The sequence below is a fragment of the Rana temporaria genome, chromosome 13 (assembly GCF_905171775.1).
Source record: "Rana temporaria chromosome 13, aRanTem1.1, whole genome shotgun sequence".
Taxonomy (NCBI): domain Eukaryota; kingdom Metazoa; phylum Chordata; class Amphibia; order Anura; family Ranidae; genus Rana; species Rana temporaria.
Window position 1 is genome coordinate 101,526,165 of NC_053501.1, and position 14,027 is coordinate 101,540,191.

Below are 14,027 nucleotides of genomic sequence, written 5' to 3' on the forward strand. Positions count from 1 at the left end.
TCTTTTCTTTGATAAAAGAATAAAGAGATACTTTGTTTCTACGTATTCGCATGTTGTAATAAAACTTTTGTATTTTTTCCCCTCAGCTGTGACATGCTGTTTTGAAGATCGGGAAGGGAAAAAGATTGTGATTTAGATTCTTAACCTCTTGCCCACGGCCCCATGTCCAAAAGACGTCCTCTTTTTAAAGATGGATATCTCGGTAACGGCAGCAGCTGCCCAGATCTCATATTTAAGAGGACCTGTCATGCTTTTTTCTATTACAAGGGATGTTTACATTCCTTGTAATAGGAATAAAAGTGATCAATTTTTTTTTTTTTTTTTTATTTCAGTGTAAAAAATTATTAACTAAATAAAAATAAATAAGGGTCCTTTGGGAGGGAGTGAGAACACCCGTCTCTTAGCTCAGCACTGGGGTCGGGAGTCGGCAAAAAGGTGTTATTTATATTGTATGGGGGGACCAGTCATGCTTGGACTTCATTTAATTACGGTCCATCTCATTCCGTTCGACCAATGTTGACTATGTCTACTGCAAGCATTTGTCCCCCCTCATCTCTTCCGCCCCCCCCTTTTTTTTTCCTACTTCTTCCCTTCCCCTCCTTCCCCTTTTCTTTTGGTTGTGTTTTGTTTTGTACACCGGTCCCTGTGTTTTGACTGGTAACTGTTGGTCGCGTTTGTGGCCTGTTATTGTATATGTGTCTTGAAAAATTCAATAAAAATAATTTTACAAAAAAAAAGAAAAAATAAATGTTTTGTTTTTTTTAAAGCGCCCCGTCCCAACGAGCTCGCGCACAGAAGCGAACGCATACGCGAGTAGCGCCCACATATGAAAACTGTGTTCAAACCACACAAGTGAGGTATCGCCGCAATTGTTAGAGCGAGAGCAATAATTCTAGCCCTAGACCTCCTCTGTAACTCAAAAAATGTAACCTGTTGAATTTTTTATACGTCGCCTATTGAGATTTTTAAGGGTAAAAGTTTGACGTCATCCCACGAGCGGGCGCAATTTTTAAGCGTGACATGTTGGGTATCATTTTACTCGGCGTAAAATTATCTTTCACAATATATAAAAAAATTGGGCAAAATTTATTGTTGTCTTATTTTTTAATTAAAAAAAAATATTTTTTTTTCCAAAAAAAGTGTGCTTGTAAGACCGCTACGCAAATACGGTGTGACAAAAAGTATTGCAATGGCTGCCATTTTATTCTCTAGGGTGTTAGAAAAAAAATATATATAATGTTTGGGGGTTTTAAGTAATTTACTAGGAAAAAAAAATGTTTTAGTCTCGTAAACACCGAATCTGAAAAACAAGCCCGGTGGGAAAGAGGTTAATGATTAATCGTGCAGCTCTAGTTTTAACCAAGATATCTGGAAAAGCATTTTGTACCGAGAATGTCTGCCTCTAACTGGTTAAATGTTTATAGATGTATTACTGGGGATGATAACAATTTACATGAAGTGTACGTAAGGTAAGACCCCTTTCACACTGAGGCGGTTTTCAGGCGCTATTGCGCTAAAAATAGCACCTGCAAATCAACTCTAAACAGCGGCTTCTGTTTCTCCAGTGTGAAAGCCCTCGCTAGCAGGACCGCTCTAAAAGTCCTGCTAGCAGCATCTTTAGAGCTGTGAGAGGAGCGGTGTGTTTACCATTCCTTCCCACTGAAAGAAATAGGAAACCGCGGCTATACCACCGACAATGTGCCTCTGCAGAAGCGCATTGCCGGCGATATTAACCCTTTTTCCGCCGCTAGCAGGGGTTAAAACCGCACCACTAGTGGGCGAATACCGCCGCAATTCCGACGGTATATCGCTGCTAAAAATAGCGGTGTTATACCGCCACCTTACCTCCCGCCCCAGTGTGAAAGGGGCCTAATATTGTTCTTAAAAGTAATAACAAAGAACATATACCGATCTGTGACCCACCTGTGTTGATGCCACCGTAGATTTCAGCAAACCTGGGATCTCTCTCCTGGCCATAGAGGGAATCAGATTTTTCAAGGGCTTTGTTATGGTCAGAAACTGCTGACACCACTGGCTGAACTGGAACCTGTTTGCAAAAAAGAAGAGAGATGGAATGAATCCGGAAGTTCCAGGAAGCGAAGTCACAAACCTAAATTACATACCACCTTTGTGGTGGAAGTATAAACTACATGCCGCTCGGTTACAGTAGATTTACCGTGACTGAGCAGCAGCTGCAGACTCAGCAACGTAAATACACTTTGCCTGCTTGCTACTGGGTATGGGGTGCCCCCTGCTGACCCAGTAAGATTTTATCAGCAGGTATCAGTCAATGATATATGGCTGAGACCCGCTGATCAGCTGTGTCCAATCACAGCACAGAGTCTTGTGTGTATAAACACACAGAGCAACGATCTGGCCGTTTCTTTACAGGGAGAAAAAACAGGCAGATCTCTACGTAAAAGCAGCACACATTACACTTCTTGGGTACATGGTTAACCCCTTGATTGCCCCTAGATGTTAACCCCTTCCCAGTCAGTGTCATTAGTACAGTGACAGTGTACAGTATTATCACTGATCACTGCAATAGTGTCACTACTGATGTCAGTTAGTGTACCTCTCCAAGCAAGGGTCTGTTAGTGCCAGATTGTTCGCCACACGATCACAGTCCCACTATACATCGCTGATCCCCGCCATTACCAGTATACATGTGTAAATTCCAGTATTCAGTATATAACCATAGTTTGTAGACACTATGGGCTAGATTCACATGGATCAGCGGATCTTAAGATCTGCGTGATCTATGTGATTTAAGATACGCTGCCGCAAGTTTGAGAGGCAAGTGGGTAATTCACAACACACTTACCACCAAACTTGCGGCGGCGGATCGTAAATCCCCCGGCGGAATTCAAATTCCGCGGCTAGGGGGAGTGTACTATTTAAATCAGGCGCGTCACCGCGCCGATTTAAATGAGCATGCGCAGTCCGTGAATTTTCCCGGCGTGCGTTGCTCCCACTGACGTCGCTAGGACGTCAGTGGTTTCGACGCTTACGTAAACTACGTCTATCCGTATTCTAAAACGACTTACGCAAACGATGTAAAAAAATTAAAAAATCGACGCGGGAACAACGACTATACTTAACATTGGCTGCGCCTCATAGAAACAGGGGTAAGTATACGCCGGGAAAACTGCTACGGAAACGTCGTAACAACACTGCGACGGGTCCGCGTACGATCGTGAATTGGCGTATCTCACTAATTTACATATTATTCAGCGTAAATCAGCGAGAACGCCCCCAGCGGCCATTTTTAAAATGCAGTTAAGATCCGACGGTGTAACACAGTTACACCTGTCGGATCTTAGGCATATCTATGCGTAACTGATTCTATGAATCAGGCGCATAGATACAACGGCGTATCAGGAGATACACTGTCGTATCTCTTTGAGAATCTGGCCCTATAAATTACATACAAACTAATATATATATATATATATATATATATATATATATATATATATATATATATATATATATATATATATATATATATATATATATATATATATATATATATATATATATATATATATATATATAAAATGTGTACCGCTTTTACTAACAGATCTGTCTATTCAGGACGCTATCTGTGTTTGTCAATCAATGCAGAACTCTGTGGTGTGATTGGCCACCGTCGATTAGCAGGTTTAAGGCAAAATCATTGGCTAAAATCTGCTCACAAACTCGTTCTGTGTCTAATCACAGCACGAGTCAGCAGAGGGTGTGCGGATGTGCACTGTCAAACCGCAACGTATGGGTACAACTGTGAGCGGGACAGCAGGAGGTAAATGTTTATTCAATAAAGTAATTTAGAGGCTAGCAGGAAACACAAAGTTTCAGTGCTTCTCTATGCAGTTAAGGCAGATCATGGCTGCTGAGTGGGTCTGGCAGCACATAGCTTCCTGAAAACATGATGCCGAGCCTCCCTAGGTAATGCCCACATGTGATGCCGAGCTTCCCTAGGCAATACCCACATGTGATGCAAAGTTTGCCTAGGCAATACCCACATGTGATGCCGAGCCTCCCTAGGCAATACCCACAAGTGATGCCGAGCCTCCCTAGGCAATACCCACAAGTGATGCCGAGCCTCCCTAGGCAATACCCACAAGTGATGCCGAGCCTCCCTAGGCAATACCCACAAGTGATGCCGAGCCTCTCTAGGCAATACCCACAAGTGATGCCGAGCCTCCCTAGGCAATACCCACAAGTGATGCCGAACCTCCCTAGGCAATACCCACAAGTGATGCCGAGCCTCCCTAGGCAATACCCACAAGTGATGCCGAGCCTCCCTAGGCAATACCCACAAGTGATGCCGAGCCTCCCTAGGCAATACCCACAAGTGATGCCGAGCCTGCCTAGGTAATACGAGAAATTACTTTAAAATAAACACTGCAGCGATTGTTCCCGCAAACACATTGCCTTTAAAACAATCATTCCGAAGTCTCAGACACACTTGCTGTGTTGGCAGTTAATGCACTCATTTGAATTTTGCCTGGAGCTCCTTTTAAAAGTATTTATTATTTCCTGTCTGACAGTAAAGATGAAATCACTTCAATGTAAACATAATAAAATATATACAGCATTGCTTAACAAACCAGCAACACTAGACATTGCAATTAGGCTGTCAGTAGGAGTGATGATATGAAGAATGGCTCACCTGTGTATGGTTGTATGTGCCCAGATTATCCCTGCTGCTTACAACATCCAGGTCTGCTTGTGGCGGAGGCTGTTGTCTGTGCAAACAACAATTATTACATAATAAACCTTTGGATATTTAGTGTAACCACTGTCTGAAGCTCTTACATTGTGAATAAAACATTAAAGGGTCACTAAAGGAAAAACATTTTTTTGCTGAAATGACTGTTTACAGGGTATAGAGACATAAAAGTTAACTGATTCCTTTTAAAAATGATTAAAAATAGATTGAATTCAATCATATAATGTGCCTCTAGTTTCACTTTCGTTTTTAAACTGGTTTCATGTTTCTGTGAAGTAAAGAGACCCACAGAACAAAAACAAACAAATCCAAGGCAGTGTTTTGTTTTTAAAATGAATCTGATTGGTTCTGAGGAGTTTTAGACACACAGCTTGGACCAGAGTGAGAAGCTCCCATGAGATTTTTCATAAGGAGCCAGACAACCAGGAAGTGTGGAGATCACAGCAGAATTTCAGCTACTTCAAAGCAAAAACGAACAATGAAGGCATGAAACCAGTACTGCAGTAAGGTAAAGGAAGCTATTTAGCTAAAAAAAAAAATTCCTTTAGTGATCCTTTAAATTACATTAAAATGGCATGTGCAACATCCAATAAGAAGGGGCCAATTGAAAAGCGCTATATTTTTATAACATTGGTCAATGATGGAAGAACCACCATGAAAAGAAAACTAGTATGAGATTGATTTCTTGTTTAACCGACAGGCTTTGTAGAAAGTGGAGAACGAAGGGATTGCACAGGATGAAACCAAGGAAAAGACAAAAATGGGGGATACGGGCGGGTACACGCGGGCCGAATGTCGGGAGACATTTCCCATTTCAAAAAATGAGCAGATGAGCATGCTGGAAAACCAGCAGCCGACTGTCTCCCGATCAACGCTCTCCGCCAATCAGCCAAGAAACGGATCTCTGATGTTGGAGTTAGGAGAAAGTCGGGGACAGTGCTGGCGCTGGCAATATTTTTTATCTTATACAGGGGGACTGAGATCAAATTTTAGTTATTTATTTTAGGTACTTATATAGCGCCGTCAACTTACGCAGCGCTTTACATATACTGTACATTGTACATTTACCCTACCCTCAAGGAGCTTACAATCTAAGGTCCCTAACTCGCATCCATACATGTATATACTAGGGACAATTTAGACAGGAGACAATGAACCTACCAGATGAAAATAAATAAAATAACTGGAGATCTACTTTAAAGGGGAGTTCCAGCCAATATTTATGTTTATTAAAAGTCAGCAGCTACAAAAAGTGTAGCTGCTGGCTTTTAATAAACAGACACTTACCTGCCCCAGCGTTCCAGTGACGCGCCGGCCGGGGCTCGGCTCCTCTCCCCCCCTCCCCGGCCGGCGTCTTCATTGTCATTGTCATTGTCACAGCTTTCGGCTTCACGGCTGGGCACCCACTGCGCATGCGCGCGCGGCCCGGCGCTGTTTGATTGGACAGGCAATCGCCTAGGACCTGTCACGTGTCCTAGGCGATCGCCTACAGGGAGGGGCTGCCAAAAGGCGATTAAGCTTAATCGCCTTTGCAGCCCCTCGGCGGAAGGAGGAACTGGGACAGGAAGTCCCCTTCTCCTGAAGCCCCCACTCCCCTCCAAAAAAAATTACATGCCAAATGTGGCATGTAAGGGGGTGAGGAGTGGGATAAGCAGAAGTTCCATTTTTGGGTGGAACTCCGCTTTAAGTAATTTCTGGTGGGGACTAAGAACTGCTATCACGGATGTATTTTCCTCCTTGACCTATACACATTTCTTCCATCCATGCAACAGCTACACACGCAATTTGAGAGCTTCAAGATCTGGACAATGTAATAACCAAGTTCCTATTTCTGCAGACAGGGAGTTAGGCTACGTTTCCACTAGTGTGACTTGTCATGTGACTTGGGGCTGCAAAAATCGCATGACAAGTCGTACCCCATGATTTTCAATGAGTAGCGATCATATCTGTGCGACTTCAAGTTTTCTGCACTACTTTGGTGAGACTTGAGGTCCATAGACCTCAACATTACACAGGCATTGCTTAACTGCTTGCCGACCACCCACTGTAGTTTTAAGACGGCAAGTCGGGTCCCCTGCGCGAGAGCACGTAATATAACGTCGGCTCCCGTGCGCGTGGCCGGCGGGCACGATCGCCGCCAGGCACACACTCGTTACAGAGCAGGGACCGGGAGCTGTGAGTGTAAACACACAGCTCCCGGTCCTGTTAGGGGGAGAAATGCTGATCTTCTGTTCATACAATGTATGAACAGAAGATCGGTCATTTCCCCTAGTGAGGCCACCCCCCCTACAGTTAGAACACACCCAGGGAACATACTTAACCCCTTCCCCGCCCCCTAGTGTTAACCCTTTCACTGCCAGTGGCATTTTTACAGTAATCAATGCATTTTTATAGCACTGATCGCTATAAAAATGACAATGGTCCCAAAAATGTGTCAAAAGTGTCCGCCATAATGTCGCAGTACCGAAAAAAAAAAACACTGATCGCCGCCATTACTAGTAAAAACAAAATATTAAGAAAAATGCCATAAAAATACCCCCTATTTTGTAAACGCTATAACTTTTGCGCAAACCAAACGCTTATTGCGATTTTTTTTTTTACGAAAAATATGTAGAAGAATACGTATCGGCCTAAACTGAGGGGAAAAAAACTTTTTTTTTTTTTTTAGATATTTTTGGGGGATATTTATTACAGCAAAAAGTAAAAAATATTCATTTTTTTCAAAATTGTCACTCTATTTTTGTTTATAGTGCAAAAATTAAAAACCGCAGAGGTGATCAAATACCACCAAAAGAAAGCTCTACTTGTGGGGAAAAAAGGACGCCAATTTTTGTTTGGGAAACACGTCGCACGACCGCAAAATTGTCAGTTAAAGCGACGCAGTGCCGAATCGCAAAAAGTGCTCTGGTCTTTGGGCAGCAATATGGTCCGGGGGTTAAGTGGTTAAAGTGACACTAAAGTTTTTTAGGATGCATTAAGGTGAAAAAAACACAAATGTTTACAACCCCTTTCAAGTCTCATTAAAACCGTTCAGGTCGCAATAGTAGCCTTACTGATGAAGTTGAACACGTTGGGGATGATTTGCTAAAGTTGGAATGTGCAAAATCTGGTGCTTCTGTGAATGGGAGCCAATCAGCTTGTAACTTAAAGCGGAGTTCCACCCAAAAAAGTAACTTCCGCTTAAACCACTCCTCGCCCCCTTACATGCCACATTTGGCATGTAATTTTTTTTTTGGGGGGGGGGGGGGAGTGGGGGCTTCAGTAGGAGTGTGAATTCCTCTCCCACTTCCTCCTTCCGCACAGGGACCACCTAGGCGATATGTCATATCGCCTTCGGCGGCCCCTCCCTGTAGGCGATCGCCTAGGACACATGACAGGTCCCAGGCGATCGCCTGTCCAATCAGATAGCACATCGCCGCTCGCACATGCACAGTGAGTGCCCGGCCGTGAAGCCAAAAGCTGTCACGGCCGGGTGCCCACAGATAGGATGGAGGTACCGGCGGAGAAAGGGGGGGGGGGAGGAGAGGAGCTCCGGGCATCGGGTCGCTGGACAGTGGAGCAGGTAAGTGTATGTTTATTAAAAGCCAGCAGCTATGCTTTTTGTAGCTGCTGACTTTTAATAAACATAAAAAAAGGCTGGAACTCCCCTTTAAGCTTGTTCAATTAAGCAAAAAAAAAAAAAAATGGAAGCTGATTGGTTTCTATGCAAGGAGCTAAACCAGAGTTAGCACTCTCCAGCTTTAGTAAATGAACCCCCATGTGTTTGGTATGTCAGGGCACCAGATAGTAAAGAGTACCAGAATGACAGAAGAATGTAAACTACATTCCAGGCTAATGCAGAGAACATGATCACAGCTAAAACGTAACACAAGGTGGCAGCAAAAAAGCAACGCTTGTATTAAAGTGAGTTTTATTAATCTGACCTGTAAATGGACTTAACTGCGCCTCTGAAATGATTATGTACACCAAAATTCTTTTTATAGACTTCTAGATAATTCTAGTGGCTGCATGCGACACCCGCTCCCCATTATAACACTTCTAACCTGGTGGCAAGCTGCCCTGGGCCCATTTCCAGAGGGTGAGAGATAGTCTGACTTAGTGGAGGCCTTGGCATAGTGCTGGAGAGAGAAGATCGTGCTTCCTGACTGGTATTCCTAGGAAAAAGGACAAAGACATGCAAGACATTTTTAGCAAGTGAGGCATCTGCCCATCATAAAAGGATGCAATTGTAAAGTATTATATAAAAAGTGAAACAATTTGTATCGCCCATGCTATAGCTATGTTGCTGTGTAGTGTATGGGCATAGCACAGAAGAGAGAAAAGTCACTTGTAACCAGGGCTTTTTTTCAGGGGGAACTTGGGGGAACTCAGTTCCACCACCTCTGGCTCAGACCCACCACAATCACCCTGCCTGCTCACCACAATCACTTGCAAACACAGAAGTCTGGTTTCTGTGTTTACAAGTGACAGCTCTGCACTCTGTGTGTAGCCCCCTGAACTCTGCACTCTGTATGTAATGCAATCCTCGTATTTAATGCCCCTTTAAGACCCTTCGACTGTTTGTGAAATCTGAACGGGTAGTATTTGAGTTCCTGCACATATTTTATGAGAAAAAAAGCTCTGCTTGTAACACACGATTGCAGTGACACAAAAGTGTCATAACAACGTCACCCCCTATAGTCTGGCTGTGCAGGAAGAGGTTGTGTACTGTTGGGTGTCAGTGAGCAGCAGACCATTAAAGTAGCTGTAGTGGAGAGGAAAAAGCATTGATGAAGAATATACAGTTGTGCTCAAAAGTTTACATACCCTGGCAGAATTTATGATTTCTTGGCCATTTTTCAGAGAATATGAATGATAACACAAAAACTTTTCATGGTTAGTGTTTGGCTGAAGCCATTTATTATCAATCAACTGTGTTTACTCTTTTTAAATCAGAAACAACCCAAATGACCCTGATCAAAAGTTTTCATATCCCAGTTCTTAATACCGTGTATTGCCCCCTTTAACATCAATGACAGCTTGAAATCTTTTGTGGCATTTGTGGATGAGGCTCTTTATATTCTCAGATGGTAAAGCTGCCCATTCATTTTGGCAAAAAGGCTCCAGTTGCTGTCAATTCTTGGGCTGTCTGGCATGAACAGCACGTTGGAGATCTCCCCAGAGTGGCTCAATGATATTGAGGTCGGAAGACTGAGATGGCCACTCCAGAACATTCACTTTATTCTGTTGTAGCCAATGACAGGTCGACTTGGCCTAGTTTTTTTGATCATTGTCATGTTGGAATGTCCAAGTACGTCCCATACGCAACCTCCTGGCTGATGAACGCAAATGTTCCTCCAGTATTTGTTGATAACATACTGCATTCATCTTGCCATCAATTTTGCCCAAATTTCCTGTGCCTTTGTAGCTCACGCATCCCCAAAACATCAACGATCCACCTCCATGTTTCACAGCAGGGATGGTGTACCTTTCATCATAGGCCTTGTTGACTCCGCTCTAAATGAAATGTTTATGGTTGTGACCAAAAAGCTAAATTTTGGTCTCATCACTCCAAATTACTTTGTGCCAGAAGGTTTGAGGCTTGTCTCTGTGCTGTTTGGCGTATTGTAAGCGGGATACTTTGTGGCATTTGCGTAGTAATGTCTTTTATCTGGCGACTCGACCATGCAGCCCGTCTTTCTTCAAGTGCCTCCTTATTGTGAATCTTGAAACAGTCACACCCCATGTTTTCAGAGAGTCCTGTATTTCACCTAAAAATTTGTGGGTTTTTCTTTGCATTTCTTTGCATCCCGAACAATTTTCCTGGCAGTTGTGGCTTAAATTTTAGATGGTCTACCTGACCGTGGTTTGGTTTCAAAAGAACCCCTCATTTTCCACTTCTTGATTAGAGTTTGAACACTGCTGATTGGCATTCTCAATTCCCTGGGAATATTTTTATATCCCTTTCCTGTTTTATACAGTTCAAATACCCTCTGACAATTCTTTTGCTTTCCCCATGACTCAGAATCCAGAAACGTCAGTGCAGCACTGGATGAAAGATGCAAGGGTCTACCAGGAGTCCAGAAACTCATTGACCTTTATACACAAACACTTATTACAAGCAAACAGATCATAGGTGAGGATGGTTACTTTTAATAGCCATTCAAACCCCTTTGTGTCAACTTGTGTACATGTTATCAGCCCAAAATCACCAGGGTATGTAAACGTTTGATCGGGGTCATTTGGGTAGTTTCTGTTGTCATTATGATTTAAAAAGAGTAAACACAGTTGATTGATAATAAATGGCTTCAGCCAAACACTAACCATAAGAGTCGGTTCACACTAGGGCGACACGACTTCCAGCGCGACTTTCAGAGGCAACTCCGACACGACTTGAACATGAACCACAGGGCGATTTACAACACAACTTGAAGTTGTCTCCAGGACAAGAGACTTTCTAGTGGCCAATCAAACAACAATCAGCTCTGGGAGAGGGAGGGGGAGGGAGGGGGGCAGGAGAGGTTTGCATGAGAAATGTATGTTATCTTCCTAGAAAGTCGCTTCAGTTAAGACAGTGATCAGACTTGGAGGCGACTTCCATTGAAATCAATGGGTACAAATCGCCTACAAGTCGGATTGAAGTAGTACAGGAACCTTTTCTGAAGTCGGATCGCCTTGAGTCGTGTGTATTAACACCGCTCCCATTCACTTCCATTGTTTTTCTCTACAGCGCGACTTGAGGCGACATGAAGTCGGATCGCAAGTCGCCCCAGTGTGAACCGGCTCTGAGTGAAAGAAAAGTTTTTGTGTTATCATTCATATTCTCTGAAAAATGGCCAAAAAAATCATGAATTCTGCCAGGGTATGTAAACTTATGATCACAACTGCATGACATAGAGATGGCGAGAGGATGCCCTGGTCTGTAACAGTTAAAGCTGGGTATGCACGTTGAGGTTTTTTTTTCCCCTTTTATTCAACCAGCGGGTTGAACAAAAAAAAAAAACACAGATTCCCACATCCACACAAGCAATGTGGAGGAGGAATCTCTCCTGTTGCTTTATTGTATTCTGACAGTGGGAACTCCCCATGTCATCAGAATACACAGATCAGAGCTGCAGACACTGGCTGCAGCAGGTGATCGAATGCAGGTTTTCCCAGCAGGCCCGTTCAACAGAAGCTGATCTAACAAATAGCTTCTGTTGTGCAGATAAGGGTACACACAGACCGAAATTTGGCCAGCTTCCTGCTGAACCGGTCAAATTTCAATACATAATTACACAGAGCAGGTAAGCATGATGTGTGTTATTTTAAGGGGGAAAAAAAGTAAATTCTTTAGATCAAATAAAATTTAGTTCTTTTGCAAGTATGTCTGCATTTATCTATCCTCATATCACACCAAGTAAGGCCTCTTTCACACGGGATTCGTGATGATCCGCCCCGTGAATCTCTACTTGCTCAGCGGGGATCGCTCCGTGTTCATCCGATCCCCCCATAGGGGAGAGCGGAGATCTGACAGGGCAGTCCCTGTACAGTGTGTGGGGACCGTCCTGTCATCGGGGATCGCGGGCTCAGCAGGGATCGCTCCGTTGATCCCTGCTGTGCCTCCGGATGACAGGGCGGTCCCCGCACACTGTGCAGTGACCGCCCTGTCAGATCTCCACTGTCCACTATAGGGGGGATCAGATGAACACGGACCGTCTGTCCGTGTTCATCCGATCCGATGACGGATGGAAAAATAGGGTTTTCCTACGTCTGCAGAATCGGAGGATTGCCGAGCCGGGTGAGATCAGATCGGATAGGAATAGGAAGGATGGAGCACATCTTTACTCCAAGCCTTTATTGATGCCCACACCTTCATAACTGAAATAAGATGGCTTTTCTCTCTCTCTCCTCTTCCCTTCCCCCTCTGCGAAACCTTTACAAAAAAAGTAACAGGTACTCTTCCTATTAGTCCATAAAATAAGGCAGCATAGTATTAGGATTCTGAAATTAAATTTACGTACTTGACGTTGGTATTTGTGCAGATGATATATTCTATTTCATCAGAGTACGGGTTCTGAAAGGTAAAGGAGCTGGTTCTCATCAGCAACCAATCACGGTTTTTGGACCGAAACCGAAACATAACAGACAGCACCTGGCCTTTTAATTTCACCACCTTAAAAGAGAGAAAAAATAATAAATAGGAGACTAGCACAAAAAACAATATAAAACAGATAAAAAGACAATCAGTAAACTACTAATTCTACCCAGCATATTTGGCACAGACGGTGCCATGTCTCCCTTTCTCTCTCTGCTTCATGCATCAATCACCCTCAAACGTCCAACTATGGTCTGAATCTGATTGGTGGTTGCAGGAAACTTCACTTCTGGAATTTATTTTTTGCACCAGGTAGTCTGTCTAATGGGCAACATGCAAAATGTCTTGGCATCACCAGGCTACAGATAAAAAGGAATGCGGCGGAATGATGCCTTGCCTTCCTAATTCATAGTTTCTTGTGTGTGTAAAAAATATATATATATTATATTTCGACCTTTTTAAAGAAATCGGCATCGGCCGATTATTATGTAAAAAAAGGCAAATTTTGTGAGGGATCTGAGGCAGGGGTGTGCTGGGTGGAAATCCCCCCAGACCCCCCCACCACCCAGGCCGCCCACTGTCTATTATAAACGGCTGCTATTGCGGCCGCTGTCTGCTGATTTTTTTTTTTTCTCCAGTGGAGGAAGTCTGCAGCGGCAGCCGCCGATTGGCTGTTACTGGCCGCGCTGCATTCTGGGGTTTGTAGTCTGGAGGCCGAAGCAGGCCTCGCAACACGTCAGGGGATAAATGGAGCTGCCTTTTGACCATGCGAGGGGACGGAACGGAGCCAGGAGCACTCCGCTGGTGGAGGTGGCAGTGAATGACATTGAGCTGGACTGGTGGGCACTGCTGAGCGGGACTGGTGGGTAATGCTGTGCTGAGCACTGCTGGACTGGTGGGCACTGATGAGGATGCACTGACAGGCTGCACTGGTGGGCACTAATGAGGTGGCACTAGTGGGCACTGATAGGCGGCACTGATAGGCTGCACCCCACTTATCCGCCCTAAACAATAACCTCCTCCCCACCTCTCCACCCTAGATTTTCTGAGATGAAGGGAAAAAAAAAAAAAAATCTGCAACATATAATCGCCCATTGGCCGCCCCGATTTCTAAATATCGGCATCGGACAGAGAAAAACCCATATCGGTCGACCTCTAATATATATTATATATCTATATATATATATATATATATATATACACATATACATATAAACATATACATATACACATATA

At 43.7% G+C, this 14,027-nt stretch overlaps 1 protein-coding gene across 1 annotated transcript in view; it reads right to left on the reverse strand.

Annotated features, from left to right (window-relative positions):
- ARNT (aryl hydrocarbon receptor nuclear translocator) overlaps window positions 1-14,027 on the reverse strand; it is a 127,481-nt gene that overhangs the window by 13,195 nt on the left and 100,259 nt on the right. The window contains exons 13-16 of the mRNA XM_040332902.1: window positions 12,718-12,869; window positions 8,779-8,889; window positions 4,676-4,751; window positions 1,924-2,047 (exon numbers count right to left, since the gene is read on the reverse strand). Of these exons, the coding sequence (XP_040188836.1) occupies window positions 1,924-2,047; window positions 4,676-4,751; window positions 8,779-8,889; window positions 12,718-12,869 (463 nt within the window). The remainder of the gene's footprint in view (window positions 1-1,923; window positions 2,048-4,675; window positions 4,752-8,778; window positions 8,890-12,717; window positions 12,870-14,027) is intronic.